A 19,969-nucleotide genomic window follows, 5' to 3' on the forward strand; every position below is an offset into this window, starting at 1 on the left:
CCGCGCCAGGCCACTCTCCGGCACTTGCCCCCAAGCCCGCAGTAGGAAGCCAGGTCGCGCCGCTGGTCTCCAGGGCAACCGCTCGCGCTTCCCGAGCCCAGCCCCGCCCCGCCTCGAGGACCGGAAGCAGCTTGGAGCGAGGCGTTCCCGGGGTTTCTCCCAGGCGGCTGTGGGCCAGTCCTTCCCCTGAGAACCTGGGGTGCCGAAGCCGCGGGCAGAAGCGCCATCACTGGGTGGGTCGGGCGCAGACCTGGCGCCACCTGTCCCTCTGCCGCAGGCGCAGCTCCTCTACACCCCCATTGGGGTCCTCTCGGCCCCCCCATCTCCTGCCCCACCTGGGCTGGCACCTCCCCTTGACCTTCCAGGTGCTCCTGCCCCTCCAGCTGAACCCACGCCCGCGCCCCACCCACAGCCCGCGTGCCCCGCACGGTCTCGCCGAGGCGAGATGGGGGAGCGGGAGGAAGGGGTGATGGGGCGAGTCCCATACTGCCCTCCCAAGGAGAGTTTAGAGTGGTTCTTCCCCGCAAAGACTCCTAGATCCAGGGGTCTGGGGGCAGCCATGGCTTCAGGGACCTCACCCCGTATAGGTCATTATGTGATGTTGGGGAAATCGTGCCATCTGTAGAGCTGAGAGAGTTGCGGAGACAATTGATTCTTCCCCTGACGATGAAGTGGCAGTGTTTCCCTGGTGATTCTCTCCTGCGACTTCCAGAAGGTTCCTTCAGCCTTAGGGTCCCTCACATGGTCCCTAGAGTTCCTGGAAGGCTCCATTTCTTTTACCCTTCCCTTACTCTTTTTCTGGCCCAGGTTCATCTGTGTGTGCTGCTCCTGGCCTTTTTCTTGTCTGCACTGGGCCTGTGAGCAGTAGTCCCTCAAAAGGCCTTGCCTGCCTCTGGCCTCATGACCACACAGCACCTGGAAAAATATGAACCTCTTGGATTTATGCCCCTGCCCTGACCTTTTGTTCTTGGACACTAAACCTAGCTTTGCTTTAACAGGTTCCTTATCGACAACATGGAAATAAAAATAACTTCCTAGGGCTTTTGTGGGGATTTAAGTGTGTTTTATTTATTGAGGGCTTGGAACAGTGCTTGACACATACTAAATCCTATATGTGTCCACTATTATTTGCCTCATACCATAAATTATATAAAGTTGTATCATTTTATGCAATATGTTTGTGAAGCCACAAACTTTATTCAGGTATCCATCAGGTCTCAGTATGTATAAATGCTTGGTGAAGTGAAAGGGAATCAAATAGCAGCCTATAAAAAGAGGAAAAGTGATAGGGGCACACCTAAGATTTTTAAATTAGTCATTTCTGAACTTGTACAATCATTATAACATACTACTGTCCAGCTTTTAAAATGTGATTAGTTATTGATGTTGCACATCCTAAAATGGTACTAAGAAAATGGTCTTTCCTGCTGCCTTCCAGCTAACAAGCTAATAATAACTTACAGAAATCATCACCTTGACACATTATTGTATTACTGGTGGCACTGTGAATTGATATTGCCTATTTTGCAATTTAGTTGAATGTACATAGCAAGACAGAATTTTTAACACTCTTTTGACCCCAATAAGCAAAGGCCTTGGGACATGCTTGAAGGAAATGACCTGAAAGGAGAAAAATAGTATATTCATGAAGATGATCCTCCCAGCATTAATTGTAATAGAGAAAATTAGACACATGTAAATATTATATAATAGATGAGTAAATAATATAGATGTTATGATGGAAAATAGGATTACATTAAGATACATGAATATGGCATTTTTTTCTTTTAAATGTTTTAACGTCAAAGTAACATTATTTTAACAATTAATGTAAGAATTCACAGCAAGTACTACTCTCATAAGACTGTTTTATCCAGCTCTTTGCAATAGACTAGATAAAACTAATTGATTCTTTGAATGTGCTCCAGAGTCATAGCTTTTCCGAGGTTTCCCTTAATTCTTTGGAAGCTCCTTTGAAATCCTGGCTGATCTCCTTTTGTAATATTTAGCCTCATGGGCATGAATTTCAGATAAATTGGGAATTACTCATGCACATGAATTAATGAGTCTTAACTCTTCAGTTCTCTAAGGAAGTATTCTTTGAAAGCATGGTTTATGTTGAGGTTAAGGTTGGTACTTTCTTGCAGCCTTATACTCTAATCTTAGTTGTTTGGTTCTGAGAAGCATTTGTCTTTTTTCTTTCTTTCTTTCTTTTTTTTTCTTTTTTAGTTGTATTTAAGGAGTGTCCATAAGGAGAGTACTGCCTCCTTGAGGGGAGAGCCTAGCAGTCCTGAGCCATTGCCAGTCAACATGTCTGCAAAATCGAGAGAGTCGTCAACGTGCCTCCCACAAAATCCACAGGAGCCCAACAGGATTTTAATAGTGAAGATGGAAGAGGAAGAACAGGCCTGTGATCAGGACTCCAGACTCCATTGGAGCAACTGCTATAGCCCAGAGACCTTTCGCCAACGGTTCAGGCAGTTTGCCTATGAGGATTCACCCGGGCCCCAGGAGGCTCTGAGCCAGCTCCGGGAACTTTGTCATCAGTGGCTAAGGCCAGAGGAGCACACCAAGGAGCAGATCCTAGAATTGCTGGTGCTGGAGCAGTTCTTGGCCATCCTGCCTAAGGAGCTGCAAGCCTGGGTGCACCTGCACCCACCAGAGAATGGAGAGGAAGCTGTGACTCTGCTGGAGGATGTGGAGAAAGAGGTTCATCAGCAAGCTGAGCAGGTAAGAAGGGCACCTGCTGGGGCATGACTGTGGCAGGTCATGAGGAGGGGTGTGCTATCAAATCCTATTCCCACTTAGCACAACTGGAGGTGCTGGAGGTATGGGCTATGAAATGTGTTCCTGTATATCTCAGGAAATAGGATGTCTGCACATTTTCCCTCCCTTTTCTTGTGTCCAGGGTAGTTTCTTCTGTGTTATTTTATCTTCAAGTCCCTATCCAATGCGCTTCTCCAGCCTCAATTATACCTAACTCTTCCCAGGTCTTTTTTGGACAAAGAAAGGACAGAACTGCAGAGAAGGTGGCACCTTGGGAAATCACTGAGGACTTGGCAAGCAGTCAGCTCAAGCCTTTGAAGAAGCAGTTCCAGTGGGCACCATGGGAGCTACACTCCTTAGGACGTCATGGTGAGGGTGCAGGGGGCAGGACTTAGCTCATGGTGGGGATGAAGGGGGCCCAGCCTACCAAATACAGTTGGCTGCTTTATTAAAGAGGTCCCAAATCTCTTGTCTCATCCTCACAGTGGGAATTTCCAATTATTTGTCCTGTTCAATGAACAGTCTTGGTATTTGGGTTTTGTTTCTTTTTTATAGATTCTTAGAAAATCTTTAGTTATAAAATCCTTGAATCAACTCCATCAGGATTTTCAAACTTTTTTAAAGCATGGCATGACCTTTTCTCATATGAAATTTTACATGGAATTCCATTATATAAACCAAAGGAAAACACAGCTACTTTGTCTGAAGCAGGAGTGGGCAGTCTCAGCCCACAAGACCTCCAGATCAGCCTCATTCTCATCTTTTCCCTTCAGGAAGCCTCTGAGGCCCTTCTGTGGGACTTAAGGTACGCAGTGTAGCTGCTAAACTGTCTCATCAATTTCTGTGTAACCGCTTGCTTAGTTACTTGTGAGAGTTGCCCACAGTACTCCTGAGATGACTTGGCTGTGTCAGCTTTGAATATATTTCTCTGCTCCTTCACATCTTAACTGGCTTCTTTTGCTCTTTGCATCAGTTTTTACAAAAACGTTCCAAACTAGCTGACATAGCAATCTGTTCTTCCATTACAGAAACTTAAACAATGAGTGTTACAGGAAGAAAACAAAGCAGAAATAAGGGGGTTGAATGCCAGAAATCAAGAGAGAAATCCCATTTGGGAAGGATTGCTACACACACACACACACACAGCTTCATATTCCAGAAGTGGTTGATCAGCTAAGCAAAGTTAGGTTTTTCCAAGGCAGTTTTGATAAGAAACTACAGGAAAATGAAAATATAGAAATTTAGAGAGAGATTTACTTTTGCTTGGCACTTAATACCCCTAGTCTCAAAATCATCTTGGCTTAACCAAGAAGATTAATTGTTGGAAAAAAGTGAAAGTCTTTCCATACTCCACTAAGAGTAGGAGGGAAAACATCCCCTTCTGTTGTGGTGGGAACTACAGAAGTGATCATCCTCAAAGCCAAGGCCTGTGCTCCTGGTATTGTTAAGGACCATGTTCCTCCTGTAAATGTCCTCACAGGGACCTTTTCTACATTTTTAAAAAAATGAATAAAAATTTGAAGCAGCCAAAGACCCCAGGATTTTGCAATACAAAGCATACAGAACCAGGACAGGATAACAACCATCGCTCAAAGCCACAGCATGATTTCAGTGGTGTGGTACTGAATCATGTTTTATCAGGGCTTCTACAGATGACCTGTGTTTCAGTACTCTAAACTTTACCAATATTTTGATAGTAGTGACTAAACTTTGAGGTCACTTTATAATGTGAGCTATCAAAAATGAATTTTGAAACAAAATCTTTACAACTTATAAAATGGTAATTATAAATAAATTATAAATAAACATGTAATTATAAATAAACATGTAATTTGTGAACAAATGCAAGAAATAATTTAAATTCATTTTGTAATAACTATATGTAGACCCATTTTAAGTTAATTCTAAAGATTAAAAAACACTCATAATTTTCTTAGCAAGTATCATACACAGTACTAACATGTTTTCTCCCCCAAACCACTTTGTTATTCTTTTGATTAGGCCTTGAGAGGACCTACAGAATCACTTATCATCAGTCCCTCTCTGTGTTTCCTCAGTCCCATTTATACAATTATTTCAGATGAAGGAACCTCCTGCTGTCACAGTTATCCCAGCCAAGTCATGTCCTCAGCCATTCCTCAAATTGCCCTGCTTTGTTTTTGCAGATTAATTTTAATGGCCATCTGTGTTCAGCTTCCATTAAAATGCTACCTTGAGGATTGATGAAGTGATCCTTCAGTGAATACTCAAAATTAAGTTGCCATTCTGTATAATAAGTTCTAGAGCTTCAGGCAGCCTGAGTCAGAAGGTACTCTGCATTGAGCCATATTTGAGTGGCTGCAGATCCTAAGCAGATTTTTTTATAGATATTTAATGCAACATAAAAATAATATAGGAAACTGGGCTGAGGTTGTAGCTCAGTGGTAGAGTGCTTGCCTAGCATGCATGAGGCAATGGGTTCGATCCTTAGCATCACATGCAAATATAAAAAATAAAATAAAGGTATAAAAAATACAGGAAACTGAGCTATTCAACCAGTACTAAAAATATATATACAGGAGAGGTTTTCATAGATGGGTATTCTGTGCTGCCCTTTATCTTTTAAGGTGCCAATTTTCTTAGTCTCCCTTTTTTGTCTAAATTTTATTTTCTGACTTCATTTTCCATATTTCTTTTTGATCCCTCGGTTTTTTTCAGCTTATTTCTTAATTATTGATTCATTCATCATTACTAAGCTTTTGTTTATCAATGCTCTTATACTAAATCTTGTTTATTACTCATATTTGACTCCTCTCTTTCCAGTTGCTCTTCTTCTCTAACAGTGCTTTATCTTTTAGGCCCTTTCTTTTCTCCCAGTCTTTCCTCAATCTCTGACATATCTTTTTACCCCTACTCATGATTCTGTGTTTTCCATGGAGCTTTGCATCTTTATATTTGGATACCTTTTTCTTTGCCTTATGATCTCAATATCTTATATTACCCTCTGCATCCTCCACACTGTGATGTTCATGAACATTCTTGTTAATAATTCATTTATTTTTTCATTTGGATCATTCTTTTCCCTTTCTTTCTGAACAGAAAACTGGTGACATTTACTTTTCTGTTTATTATTTCAGATGCAGACACCAAAACTACAAATGTAAAATCTGCTTCAAGGCAGAAGACTTCCTCAGGCATGGGGCTGTGTGCTAATACCCGTCATCTGAGTGCCTCCCAGAGTTTCATATCTAGAGGAACCTGGGAACAAGGTGGCAGGTTTGAAAAAAAACAGGGAAACCTCTCTCGAAAAAAACAACACAAGTGTGAAGAATGTGGCAAAATCTTTAGTCAGAGCTCTGCCCTTATTTTACATCAAAGAATCCACAGTGGAGAGAAGCCTTATGCATGTGACGAGTGTGCAAAGGCTTTCAGCCGGAGTGCAATTCTGATTCAGCATAGAAGAATCCATACTGGGGAAAAACCCTTCAAGTGCCATGAATGTGGCAAGGCCTTTAGTCAGAGTTCAAATCTTTTCAGACATAGAAAAAGACACACTAGAGAAAAAGTCCCATCAGTATCATGAGGGAATCAAAGCACATAGAGCTTTTACAGATAAGACCGGACCCAAGTAACAAACATGCCTTTAGTATAAATCAGTGGTTTTAGTGGGTACCAGTTTCCTTTCAAGGGTTATAAAAGTCATGGGAAAGGATGTAGAATATCTTATGTCAGCATTATTTGCTTTTCTGCCTATCAGTGCAGGTCAGTTCAAATGTTTGAGATTACAAAGCTTAATTCAGAGTTTCATCCTTAAGCAGCCCTTGAAAGACGTCTTCAGACGTATTTTACTATTTCCGTTATCAACCTAAATGATGAACTAGTGTATTTCCTTTTTAGACAAATGGTTTTTTTTTCCCTTTGAGAAGGAATGTGTTACTCAGTTTAAAAACAGATATTGCCCTGTGTTTCATAGATTAATCACTAGAATTCTGAAGACCCAAAATTCAACGGCTCTTTAAAATTTTTCCAATTTGGTCTTCTGTTACCAGATTTACACTATGAGAGCAGGATTGAGGAGGCCTGTTATGGTTTGGGTCTTAAATGTCCCCCAAAGGTTCATGTAGGAAACTTGGCCCCTGGCTGATGATGCTCTGGGAAGGCTGTGGAACCTATAGGAGGTGGAGCCTAAATGAAGCATGCTGGACCACTGGGGTAGTGCCCTTGAAGGGTACATTGGAATCCTGGCCCCTTTCTCTTTCTTTGCTTCCTGGCTGCCATAAGGTAAGCTGCCTCCTCCTCGATGAGCTCTGCCCTGTGAGAGGGACTATCTTGTCACAGGCCCAAGGACAACAGAGCCAAGCAATCATGGACTGAAACCAATAAGTCAAAATAAATCTTTCCTCCTTTTAGGTTGATTTTTCTAGGGTATTTTGTCACAGTGATGGAAAGCTGACTAATGTAAAATTAGTACTGAGAAGTGGGGTCATTGCTGTAACTACACCTGACAGTGTAAAATGGGTTTGTGAGAGGAGTTTGGAAATGTCTGGAGGGGCAGACTAAAAAAACCCTATAGTGCTGTACGTGGAGCTTAATAGAGACTGATGGGTGAGCAGAAGACCGGTTTCTGTAGGAATGCAGACAGTAAAGGTTGTGCTAATGAAGCTTTGGCTGGAAATGAGGACTCCATTTGGAATTCAACTAGCAGCTATTCTTGTTACAATTTAAGCAAAGAACTTCTCTACATTTTGGCCATGCTCTCAGACTTTGTAAGAGACTGGATTTAAAGGTAATGGACTAATTACTAATTAACTCCCAAGTTTAATTCTGCAAATATTTCAGTGACCTAGGTGTATTAAAATAGGTTGGAAATCAAATCTGAAATTTATATAACCTTTTTTTCAATGAGAAAAAACTACAGATAGTCCTATAAATAGGACACTGGGACAATACAGTATCTTTTACATATATGTAAGCAATTCTATAAATAGAACATTGGGCACATGTTACATAATATACAAAGAACTAACTTTCAACAGTTATTTTTTGGTGGAAAGGAGAAAGCACTTCAAACAAAGGGTAACATTACATTTTGGATAATATGTTGGTTTCCCAATACATGGTTTGTTTTTACATCATAGTTGTTCCTGATATTTGAGAATAATATGGCTTTTCTTGTTAAATCTGACATCATCTTGAACAGTAATAAGTCTAGAAATATTATATTTTCTTCCTGATGGGTTCTCCTTCCATAATTTTAAGTATGATAAGCACATGTCTCTTTGGGAATTCAACAAGCTTATGAGGTCTTTCTTATCTCTGTTCATAAATTTGAAATAATTTATGCACATATCAATTATTTAAGTGAAAAAAGGCCAATACCAATTTTTATTATGTCTATAATAGCTGATAATAAAGCAAAATATAAACCTACCAATCATGTTTATCCACACCACCACTGAAATTATTACAGGTACACACTACCCTTGGTTGAGTCACACTGGCTGTATTCTCTTTTACTTTGTTGAACTTTGTCAACTTGTTCCACTGTATTTTAATTTATTCCAGTAATTTATTGTGTAACCATTTTACAATAAGAATTTCATTATTTGTATCAAATCTGAAATTATACAGTCTTCTTGCTTGTTTTATTCATTAGTGTTGTCAGTTTCAAAGGACACTTATTAGTCTGTTTCCCCTCATTGTGTGTGTAACTTGGAATCCAATATTTCAAAGGTATTTCAAGAAGTCATAAGCAGTGAATAAATTGTTGGAAAAAACAGGGTATGATTGTGAATTGTCTACCACTTCAAGTTTTCATAAAACTATTATACTCCCAGGCAAAATATGACTATTAGATTCTTCTCAAGTGCTTTTTCCACAATATTAGTCACAGTTATAGCAATATCCTGATTCTCCACACAGTACCCAGCATTTATAACCAAATTTTTGGACTTCCCTTTTAAACATTGTTTCAGTGGATTATGTCTACAATAGCTGATAATAATTTCATCCACTCTCTTTCTTTAAAGATACCCAATTTCATGCATGACTTTGGAATCACACTTATTAAAGAACAAATTTTAAAAAGAAGCTAAATACTTCACAATGAGACAATAGGAAAGATGCCTTGAGGACATCTCAGAAATCATCAAGATCCAACCCATTGCCAACTCAAAGACTTTTGTTAGAGAAGAGAACCCCAGAGCACCCTGCCATGCAGGGTTGTCTTCAGAATTGTTTTCCAGGATTCCTTTTTCCAAGTTGAGCCATCAAGACACTCAGAGGCCACAGTAGCAAAGGTTTAAAATGGCCCTGGTGATAACACCATATGCTGGTGGCAGACTGTGGCATTATCCATGTGATGCTGGTTTTGCAGGAATGCCGGAAGCAAGACTTTGGGAAGCATGAAGGCTTCTACTAAGATTTCAAAGAAAAGCCTGGGAAGCTAGGCAGTGTGTGATAGGAGCAGAATCCCTGCAAGCAGCCTCTGTGAGGGTGAAGCCCAAGACATCATGGAGACACTGGAGAATTGGAAATGCCAGGAACATGGAATGCCTGTTGAGACAAAATTCAGGCAATGAATGTAGCCATGTGGCCGGGTGTGGTGGCACATGCCTGTAATCCCAGTGGCTCTGGAGGCTGAGGCAGGAGGATCAAGAGTTCAAAGCCAGGACTGGGGTTGTGGCTCAGTGGTAGAGCACTTGCCTAGCACACATGAGATACTGGGTTCGAACCTCAACACCACATAAAAATAAAGGTATTGTGTCCACCTACAATTAAAAATATATATTTTAAAAAAGAAGAGTTCAAAGCCAGCCTCCCTAATGGCAAGGTACTAAGCAACTCAGTGAGACCCTGTCTCTAAATAAAATACAAAAAAGGACTGGGGGATGTAACTCAGTGATTAAGTGCCCCTGAATGCAAAAAAAAAAAAAAAAAAAAAAAAGTATCCAGGTGGATTATAGCTAGTGAAACCAAAGAGGCAGGGCTTCCCTGTTTGAGGTCCACATCTTGCCACCATGGGTCCTTGGATGCTGGACACAGATCTATAGGGTTTAATGTTTGCTTGCTAGGTTTTGTTCTTGTATTGGCCTAATTTCCCCTTGCTATTTTCCTAAACCTGCCTTTTGGAATAGGAATGCTTACCCTCTGCCATTAATTTTGGAAGAACATAACTTGTTGATTTTTTTATGGGTGCCCACAGCTAAGGTTTTCCTCAAGTGTCAGAGACACTTAGGACTTGGACTTTTGCATGTGTGCGTGTATGTGGTATTGGGGATTGAAACCATGGTCTCACACTTCCTAGATATGTCTCCACCACTGAGTTACATTCCCAGCTGAACCTCAACTTTTGAATAGTTCTGGAACTATTGAGACTTTGGAGATTCTTGGAGATAGACTAAATACATTTTGCATTATGAGGTTAATATGAGACTTTGGGAGCCAGGGACAAATTGCTATGGTTTGGATCTGAAATTCTCCCAAAGGTCATGTACTAAAGGTTTGGTAACCAACTTAAGGAACTATTGAGAAAAGGTACAACCCTTAGGAGGTGGGGTAGTGAAGTCATGTGTCCTTGAAGGGCCTCTTCTCCCTCCCTTCCCTCTCCTTCCTAGCTGCCATGGTAGAGCAGCTTTGCTCTACCACATGCTCCCTGTCATGATGTTCTACTACCCAACAGAACTCAAATTATGGGGCCATATGATGATGGATTAAAACCATAGCCCAAAATAAGTTGTTTTCTTTCTTTCTTTCTTTCTTTCTTTCTTTCTTTCTTTCTTTCTTTCTTTCTTTCTTTCTTTCTTTTCTTTTCTTTTCTTTTCTTTTCTTTTCTTTTCTTTTCTTTTCGGTACTAGGGATTGAACTGGGGGGGGGCACTCAACCACTGAGTCACATTCCCAGGCCTATTTATTTATTCAATCAGATTCCCTGTTTAAAAATAAAATGATAGATGTGTTTGTTAAGTCCAACATTATACAACTTAGTGTTTCTTTTCCTGGGCTTCCCCCCAAAATTCTATAATGTATCACAAGAACACATGTATGGTTGTGTTTCCCATGGAGCAACAGTTAGTTACCCATGATGGAGGCTGCCATCAGAAGTAAAAGTCCTTGTAAAGATAAGAGAAGAGGTTCATAGTTACCTTCTTTGTCTGACTGGTCTCCTGATAAAGTGTTAACAGTCTATTCTCAGAAAATCCAGCCATACCTATTGCTGGATTCCAGAATAAATGTGGAATTAAAAGTGTTCTGTTTATTTAATATATTGATAAGTATAATATTAGTAGGGAAACAAGTAAATGCAAATTTTATTATACAATTTTCTGATAATGATTATTCTTTGTATTTCTAGTGAATATGTAGTGGGTTTTGTGTATTATCAGATATTAAAAATTACTTGGGGCTCATTCTCTTTGCAATCAAGAGAGGAATAAGCCTTTTATTATGCAACAATACTTCAGAGATATATGTTTTGTGGATTGCTGCTTACTTGTGGAAAGAGTTTTTTAGATTCTACATGAATAATGTGGCAGGTTTTAAATCAAGTATTCTGAGAGAAGCCTCTGTAATACTTTCAAAGATTGTATTCTCCTTATTGTAAATAATCTGAAATTAAACACCATAAAGTAATGTAACTCATATTATCTAAGTATATGATAAATCTTTAGAGAATATTAATGGGCACTTGGAATCATTTTGCACTTGTATAAGTCTCTCCTAATAAGTAGATAGAACTAGTTTGTCTAAAAAGAAAATTACTATGACTTAGACTAAAGTTGATAAAGATTAGCATGCTATTAGCATCCTCATTAGACTGATTCATTTTCGGGGATAATAAGTACTCCAAAATGAAACTGGCAATGTTTTACAAATATTACTTTACCTGGACCATTAATATTACCAATAATCCTATGTTCTGTCTTTACTTCTCTTCTGTTGTCTTCAGAGACCAAGTCAGATGTTCATTACTTTTATTCATCTTTCTGTATTAGTTTGGAATGCTTGCAGATGCAAAATCCATCTTTGGTGGCTTAAACAGAAGTTTACAACCTGAAATTCAGAAAGTGAGTTGCTGCTGGTTCTCAACAGCAGCGAGACAGTGATTGGTCTGGTCCTTTTGGCTCTTCTCTCATGCTTATTTTCTTGGGTTTCAGAGCTGTCCAAGCTCCAGGAAGTACATCTGGAGTCAAGACAGGAAGAAGGAAGGGGTGCTGGTCATGCCCATATCCTTGATTAGGAGGAACAAAAGTTTCCAAGAAACCCTAGCAAATTCTGCTTATGTTTCTTTATTGCCTGTTCAGCCTCTAGAGGGAAAGCAACAGGGCCAAGGGGAATTTGGACTGAGACTCAGGTCAGGTCAGTTAGCAGTATTAGCCACACTGACCCATTGATTCCTTCCTCTTTATAGGCAGATGACTATGCTTTTGACTACTGCATTATAGAAAAAATGATGAGAACCCTAACAATCTCCTGCCACTAAATTTTCCAACTTATTTAGACTCCACCCATTTTTCCTCTCTCCTTTCTCTCAGGATAAAAGAGAGCTATCTCCTTTGATCCTTACCCTTCCTTCCCATGTATTTTAGTCACCTTTTCTGTTGCCATGACAAAGCCTAAGAAGAACAATTTTAGAGGGGGAAAAGTTTATTTGGAGACTCATGGTTTCAGAGGTCTCAGTCCGTGGACAACCAACTCCATTGCTCTGGGCACGAAGTGTGACAGAACATCATGGCAGAAGAGAGTAGTGGAGGAAAGTAGCTCAGGACATGGCCACCAGGAAGCAGGGAGTTTTCCTCTCACCAAGGACAAAATATATAGCCCAAAGCTATATCCTAGTAACCCACCTACCCCAGCCACACCCTACCTGCCTATGGTTACCACCCAGTTAATCCCTATCAGGGAATTAATGCATTAAGACTCTCACCCATTATTTTACCTCTAAACTTTTTTGCATTGTTTCACATATAAATTTTTGAAGGACACATCACAGCTAAACCATAACACCAGTCCATTGAGCTTTGGCTGCCACTGCTCATTCTCTCTCTTCTGCTTCTTTACCCACTGTCTTCCTTTAGGATCCATCACTTCAACATTTAAAAATGCTGTTGTGATCTCCCTCCAACTTAAACTTTTCCAGCATATACCTGCAAAATCAAGGTGGTAGCTAGTCTCTGAGTGAGGGGACACTTAATGGTTCTTGATTTTGCCCTCTTCATATGCATTCATCTCTTTCTACCAGAATAATCTTTCTAAAGCACAAATGGTATCATGTTCTTTCTTGCTTAAAAAAGTGGGTTTCCCACTGCTTTTAGGATAGAGTGAGACCTGCTTTATGAGTTTTTGAGGATTTTTATGATCAGAATACAATGGCACTTACAATTTTCTCTTTTGCTATTGGCTTCTTTCATGCTACAGCTATTTTGAATGATCAGAAGTCCTTCTCCTGACTCTGTACCTTTAATGTGTCTTTTTTGAACTTCTAGACAGCTTCCACATGTCATCACACCCCCTTGTATTCCTCATGTTCTCATTAAAGTGCCACTTCCTCCAGGAAGCCTTCCCTAACAGCCCAGGAGTAGGTGGAGGAACAGCACCACTCTGCTATGGATCCCATAGCAGTCTAATTTGGCTTTATATTTATCACATGAAAGAAAATATTTTTAAAATATTAAACTGTGAATGTGGCCCCATGAAAGAGGAGGAAAATGAATGACACTTTGAGAAGGAAGAAGTCATGAGGCAGCAAAAAGGAAAGTTTTAAATGCCCTCCTACACCTGGGAATAGGTGAAACAATAATGGGATCAGACAAAGGGGTCCTTCAGAAATTGTGGAGAGGGTTGAGGGAGAACTTGAAAAGAGGCAGGGTTGTTCTTACTTGCCATTGAGTGCATTGGGAGGACAAATGTTGAATAGGTTGCCTGTGCTCCAACACTGGATGTCTATAAAAATGGCAATGTAGTGTTAGACGAAGGGCCTCTACGAGGTTGGAAGAGGTATAGCAGCTTCCTGTGCCCACTGGGGAACACAGAAATTGGCTAGCTATATAGCTGGGGGAGTTGGAATAGTTGTGCAGAGTGAGCTTGTGGATCCTGTAGCTAAGAGCTGGCCACAATCAACTGTGTCTGAGCCAGAGCTTAGAGAGGATCTATAGCTCTTTCTAGAACAAAGTGTCAGGCAAATCAGCAAGAAAGGATACTGGCTCTCAGCCCAGTCAAAAGAACAGACCACTTGTGGCTGCTGTGGTGAGCAAACACCACAGCAGACCAGCTGGATAGCATCAATATCAGAGAAGATCCAATCCATAGCACTACCTCACCATGAGGAATGAAGCCCTCTTCTCAAGCCTCCAGAGGGCAGGGAGAAGCAGAGACAGAGTCAAGATAGGAGTCAAACTCAAATGGACTGAGTAATTTAATTCAACTCTTTCACTGCTGGAACCCTTAATAGAATAGAGATTCAAAAAGCAAAAAACATCAGTTATTTTTTTTTAAAAAAGAAGCTACATTTTCCTTTGCATGTTTGAGAAGCAAACTTTATGTATAACTTTAGGCTATAAAGTTATAATTTATGTATAACTTTAGTCCTAAAAGGACACTCTATCTGTTTCTGTTTGGGCCTCATTACTTATGCTTCTTGAAAGCATGAGTTGCCTCATTCACTGTTATTTCCCAAGCATCTGGTTTAGAACATAACCCATAATAGACACTCAAATGCTTGTGGAATAAAAATATTTGAAAATCATATATCTGATAAGGATTAATACTCAGAATATATGAAGAACTCCTTCAACTCAACAATAAAACCGACAATTTTAAAAATGGGCAAAGGACATAAATAGATATTTCTCCAAAAAAATATATAAATGACTGATAAATGACCAGCACCAAATGAAAGATGCTCAACATCACTAATCTTTAAGGCAATGCAAATCAAAAACCACAACGAAGTACCATTTCACAGACAGAAGGAAGGCTATTGTCAAAAACAAAAGAAAATACATGTTGGCAAGGATATGGAGAAATTGAATTTGTAGTTCTTTTTTAATGGAAATTTAAAATGGAGCAGCCACTGTAGAAAACAGTTGGTAGTTTCTCAAAATGTTAAACATAATTAACACACGATTCAGCAATTCTATCCCTAGATATACCCAAAAGAATTGAAAGCAGAATCTTAAACAGATACTAATATACCAATGTTCATAACAGCAGTACTCATAATACCCTAAAGAAACAACCCAAATTCTCATCTATGGATAAAGAGAAAAACAAAATGTATTATATGTGTATAGTGGGATATTATTTAGCCTTTTAAAACAATGAAATTCTGAAAACATGTTACAATGAGGATGAACCTTGAAAACATGCTAAGTAAAATAAACTTGACAAGAAAAGACAAATATGTGATTTCTCTCATATGAAGCATCTAGAATAGACAAATTCATAGAGACCTAAAGTAGAATGGGGTCACGACAGGCTGGACAGAAGGGAGAATGGGAGTTATTTAATGGATATAGAGTTTCTGATTAGGGTGATGAAAAAGTTCTTGAAATATATAGTGGTGATGACTATATAACATTGTGAATATAGTTAATACCACTGAATCATACACTTAAAAATTGTTAAAATGGGACTGGAAGTGTGGTTCAGTGATAAAATGCTTTTTGTCCAGCATACAGAAAGCTCTGGGCTCAATCCCTAGAACTGCCAAAAAAAGGGGGGAAGGGTTAAAATAATAAATTTTTTATTTAAAAATTGTTATTAGTACATTATAGTTACAAATACTATTTTTTTAAAAGAGAGAGTGAGAGAGGGGAGAGAGAGAGAGAGAGAGAGAGAGAGAATTTTTAATATTTATTATTTTTTAGTTCTCGGCGGACACAACATCTTTGTTGGTATGTGGTGCTGAGGATCGAACCTGGGCCGCACGCATGCCAGGCGAGCACGCTACCGCTTGAGCCACATCCCCAGCCCCTACAAATACTATTGGGATTAATTTTGACCTAATTATACAAGCATGGAGTATAATTGATCCAATTTAGTCCCCAGTACTTGTGCTTTCTCTCCTCTTCGCCCTCCCTCGTTCCCTTTCCTCCACTCTGCTGGTCTTTCTTCTATTTATTTACAGGTTTTTTTAAAAAAAATAGTACATTATAAATATACATAAAGGTGAAATTCACCATGGTATATTCATATTTGTGCATAGGATAGTCTGATCAGTTTCATTCTGCCATTCCTCCTTTTCCCATCCCTCCTCCCTTCTCCTCAATCCTCTTTATCTACTTCATTGATCTCTCTTCTATTTTTATGAAATTTCCCTCTTCTTTTGCCCCCTTATTTTGGTTCAGCTTCTGCATATGAGAGAAGACATTAGATCCTTGACATTCTGATTCTGGTTTATTTTACTTGGCATGGTGCTCTCCAGTTCCATTCATTTAGCAGCAAATGCCATAGTTTCATTCTTCTTTATGACTGAGTAAAACTCCATTGTGTATATGTACCACATTTTAAAAAACCATTCATCTGTTGACAGACGTCTGGGCTGCTTCCATAACTTGGTTATTGTGAATTACACTGCTATAAACATTGATGTGGCTGTATCCCTAGAATATGCTGATTTTAGATCTTTTGCATGTATACCAAGGAATGGGATAGCTGAGTCATATTGTGGTTCCATTCCTTATTTTTTTGAGGAATCTCCATACTGCTTTCCAGAGTGGTTGTACTAATTTGCAGACCCACCAAAAATGTATAAATTTACTTCCCCCCCATATCCTCACCAGTATTTATTACCGTGTGTGTATGTGTGTGTGTGTGTGTGTGTGTGTGTGTCTGTGTGTGTGTGTCTGTGTATGTGTGTGGTAGTGGTGCCAAGAATTGAGCCCAGGGCCTGTGAATGCAAGGGAAGCACTCTACCAACTGAGCTATATCCCCAGCCCTATCATTTGTATTCTTGAGAACTTGTTTGGAGGTTCTAGCAGGGGACCCGCCCTCCTCTATTGGGGAAGTTCATCCTCTTCGATCAAGTGCACAGCTTTGGGAGGGATACACATGGAGAGGTGAGGGACACAGCCTAACCAGCCAGATCAGCCCAATCAACCCTGGTGATCAATGGGGTGACAGATGTCACAGCCATATTGTCCTCACATTTTCATTTGTATTCTTGATAATTACTCTTCTGACTGGAGTAAGATGAAATTTCAATGTAGTTTTGGTTTGCAATTTCCTGATTGCTAGAGATGTTCAACGTTTGTTTCATATATTTGTTGGATACTTGTATTTATTCTTTTGAGTTAGGTTTTTGTGTGAGAGTGTGTGTGTGTGTGTGTGTGTGTGTGTGTGCATGTATGTTAAGTTTTTTGAGTTCTTTGTATATTCTAGATACTAATCCCCTGACTGAAAAGTAGGTTTTCAAAGATTTTCTCCCATTCTGTAGGTTCTCTCCTCATGCTCTTAATTGTTTCATTTTCTGTACAGCATTTTAATTTGATGACCTCCTACTTATTATTCTTGGTTTCACTTCTTGTGCTCTAGGAGTCTTGCTAAAGGAGTCAATTCCTATGCCAATATGTTGGAGTATTGAGCCTACATTTTCTTCTAGCAATGGCAGAGTTTCTGGTCTGAATCCTATGGCTTGATCCACTTTGAGTTGATCTTTGTGCAAAGGGAGAGATAGGGGTCAGGTTTCATTTCTCTACACATGGATATTCAGTTTTCCTAGTACCATTTCTCCAAGGTTTGTTTTTGACACCTTGTCAAATATCGATGTGGATTTTTGTCTGTCTTCAATTCCATTCCACTGGTTTGCATGTCTGTTTTGGTGTCAATACCATGCTTTTTTTTGTTGTTGTTTTTTTTTTTGTGTGTGTGTGTGTGTATGGTGCTGGGGATTGAACCCAGGGTCCTGTGCATGTAAGGCAAGCACTCTACCAACTGAGCTATATCCCCAGCACCCAATACCATGCTTTTTAGTATTACTATTATTATAGCTCTGATTGGTATAAGGTTTGATATTGTGATGCCTGCAACATTACTCTTCTAGTTTAGGATTATTTGTCTATTCTGCATCTCTCATTCTTCCAAATGAATTTTAGAACTGTGTTTTTAGTTCTGTGAGGAATGCCACTGGTATTTTCATGGGAATTGCATTGAATATGTATAATGCTTTTAGTAATATGGATGAAGGTTCTCCTTGGACATACAACATATTTTATGTCAGTGGACATGAAAGTGGATTTTCTTGGGGAAGTTCCCATGGAGGAGGCATCTCTCTGTTTGAGGAATGTTGTGATATACCGCAGTGAGGTCAAGGATAGCATCAAGATTCTTACCTTCTCTTGGACGGTCTGCTACAAAAGTAAAGCCTGTAGCTCTTGGCTGTGAGACATATTTATATTTCTGAAGTCCATTATTTTTAGTAAAATCATTACTTTGAGCTTTGCTGTTTTCTGTGAAATCAATCCTTTCTAGGTCTATGAGGAACTGAAGTAGTTCATGGATATCACAAAAATAATCAAGCATATCTTCAAAATGGCTTTGTCATCCTTTCATTTGCTTTGATAAAGATATAGGCAGCAGTCTGCATGGCCCAACCAAATCCAGGAACATTTTTGAGACTAGCTTTAAGGCCAATTTTCTCCCAACTGAGGTAGCCATATCTCATCAGACAATTTCACAGGCACATCCAGTCCATTCTTGTCTGGCGGCTCATGATTGTAGGAGTTCTGTGTTTGGGATTGGGGTCTCTGATAAACTTTGTGATTGTGGCATGCTTGGTGACTAGGAGATTTCTGTGAAAAGACACAGAATGCCTGTCTTCTAAGGATTTCTGGGCAAAGACATGGAATGCCTGGCTGCTGGGAAACTCCTGTGCAAAAAACAGGATGCCTGGCTGCTATGGCAATGTTCTTCACAAAGAAACTATTTGTTGGAGCCTTATCAGTTTCGACCTTCATCTCAGGCACACAGATCTTCAGAATATAGAATCTTGCAGGTATTCTGACAGTGAAATGTACAGGTCCCTCTGGTGAGCAAACTCCCAGGGGTGGGGAGGGGGGCTGTGTAACAGGCATTGTTTCCCACGCTTGGAATGCCCAGCAGTTTCTCCTTGAAGCTAGCAATATAACTATACAGGTGCAGTATCTAGTCACTATGGTAATGTCCTTAGAAAAAAGGGGGCTGTCTTAATCAGCCCTGACTGAGTATCTAGCACCTGGGATTAAAGGAATACTAAATAATAATGTAGTCATGGTACTAATGAGTTATGTGATGTTTGAGATAAATAAACACGGCTGATTGGGAGGGGCAGCCACTCTTTCTTTCTCTTTTCTGCCTCTGCATCTTATCTCTGTGTCTCCTTTTTTTTTTTATTGGTTGTTCACAACATTACAAAGCTCTTGACATATCATACTTCGAACAATAGTTTCAAGTGAGTTATGAACTCCCATTTTTACCCCAAATACAGATTGCAGAATCACATAGGTTACACATTCACATTTTTACATAATGCCATACTAGTGACTGATGTATTCTGCTACCTTTCCTATCCTGTGTCTCCTTTTTATTTTCCTTAGGTAATAACATTTCTTTCTCCGGGTACAAACGCATCACCTGTTTTAATCACTTTTACAACAAACATGGTCCCCAACAATGCCTCAAGCTTTTATTTTTTAAAATTTTTTGATACTGAGGACTTAACCCAGGAACGCTTAACCACTGAGCCACATACCCAGCCCTTTTTTTATATTTTATTTAGAGACAAGGTCTCAATGAGTTGCTTAGGGGCTCACAAAGTGCTGAGGCCAGCTTTTGAATTTTGATCCTTCTGCCCCAGACTCCTGAGCTGCTGGGATTCCAGGTGTGGGCCACCTTGCCTAGCTAGGATCCTGCTTTTAGAAAATTTGTTTAGTAAATAGAAATCACTTTGTTAATGCTCGTGGGTAAGAAACATCACATCTTATTTTTTCCTGATATATATATATATATATCACCTCGTCCTTTTATTGCCAGCTTAGATTCTAGGAGTCCCAACTCAGTCTTTTAGAGAATTTTTTTCTTCTTTTAGATAAGAATCCACAGCTTCACGATCTCTTGACAAGAGGCTAGGGACACAAGGCCCCAGGTTTGATCCCCAGTGACCAGTTGGCTAGTGCTTACCCCACCACCACTTGCTTTGAATAAAGATACAGGCAGCAACCTGCATGGCCCAACCAAATCCAGGAACATGG

At 39.7% G+C, this 19,969-nt stretch overlaps 1 protein-coding gene, 1 long non-coding RNA gene and 1 pseudogene across 2 annotated transcripts in view; 1 reads left to right on the top strand and 2 right to left on the bottom strand.

Annotated features, from left to right (window-relative positions):
* Znf396 (zinc finger protein 396) lies at positions 1 to 8,524 on the top strand. The gene is made up of 4 exons (XM_040273814.2): positions 1 to 233; positions 2,230 to 2,730; positions 2,991 to 3,135; positions 5,883 to 8,524. The coding sequence occupies exons 2-4, from the start codon at positions 2,311 to 2,313 to the stop codon at positions 6,326 to 6,328; spliced, it is 1,011 nt and encodes a 336-aa protein (XP_040129748.1). The 5' UTR covers positions 1 to 233; positions 2,230 to 2,310; the 3' UTR covers positions 6,329 to 8,524.
* The window catches only part of LOC120885897 (uncharacterized), a 19,818-nt gene continuing 5,283 nt past the window's right edge, over positions 5,435 to 19,969 (bottom strand). The window contains exons 4-5 of the long non-coding RNA XR_013429603.1: positions 11,629 to 11,925; positions 5,435 to 9,300 (exon numbers count right to left, since the gene is read on the bottom strand). This is a non-coding gene — a long non-coding RNA (uncharacterized LOC120885897). The remainder of the gene's footprint in view (positions 9,301 to 11,628; positions 11,926 to 19,969) is intronic.
* Positions 17,874 to 19,944, bottom strand: LOC106144890 (lysocardiolipin acyltransferase 1 pseudogene; annotated as a pseudogene).

This window comes from Ictidomys tridecemlineatus, chromosome 13 (genome assembly GCF_052094955.1).
Source record: "Ictidomys tridecemlineatus isolate mIctTri1 chromosome 13, mIctTri1.hap1, whole genome shotgun sequence".
Lineage (NCBI taxonomy): Eukaryota > Metazoa > Chordata > Mammalia > Rodentia > Sciuridae > Ictidomys > Ictidomys tridecemlineatus.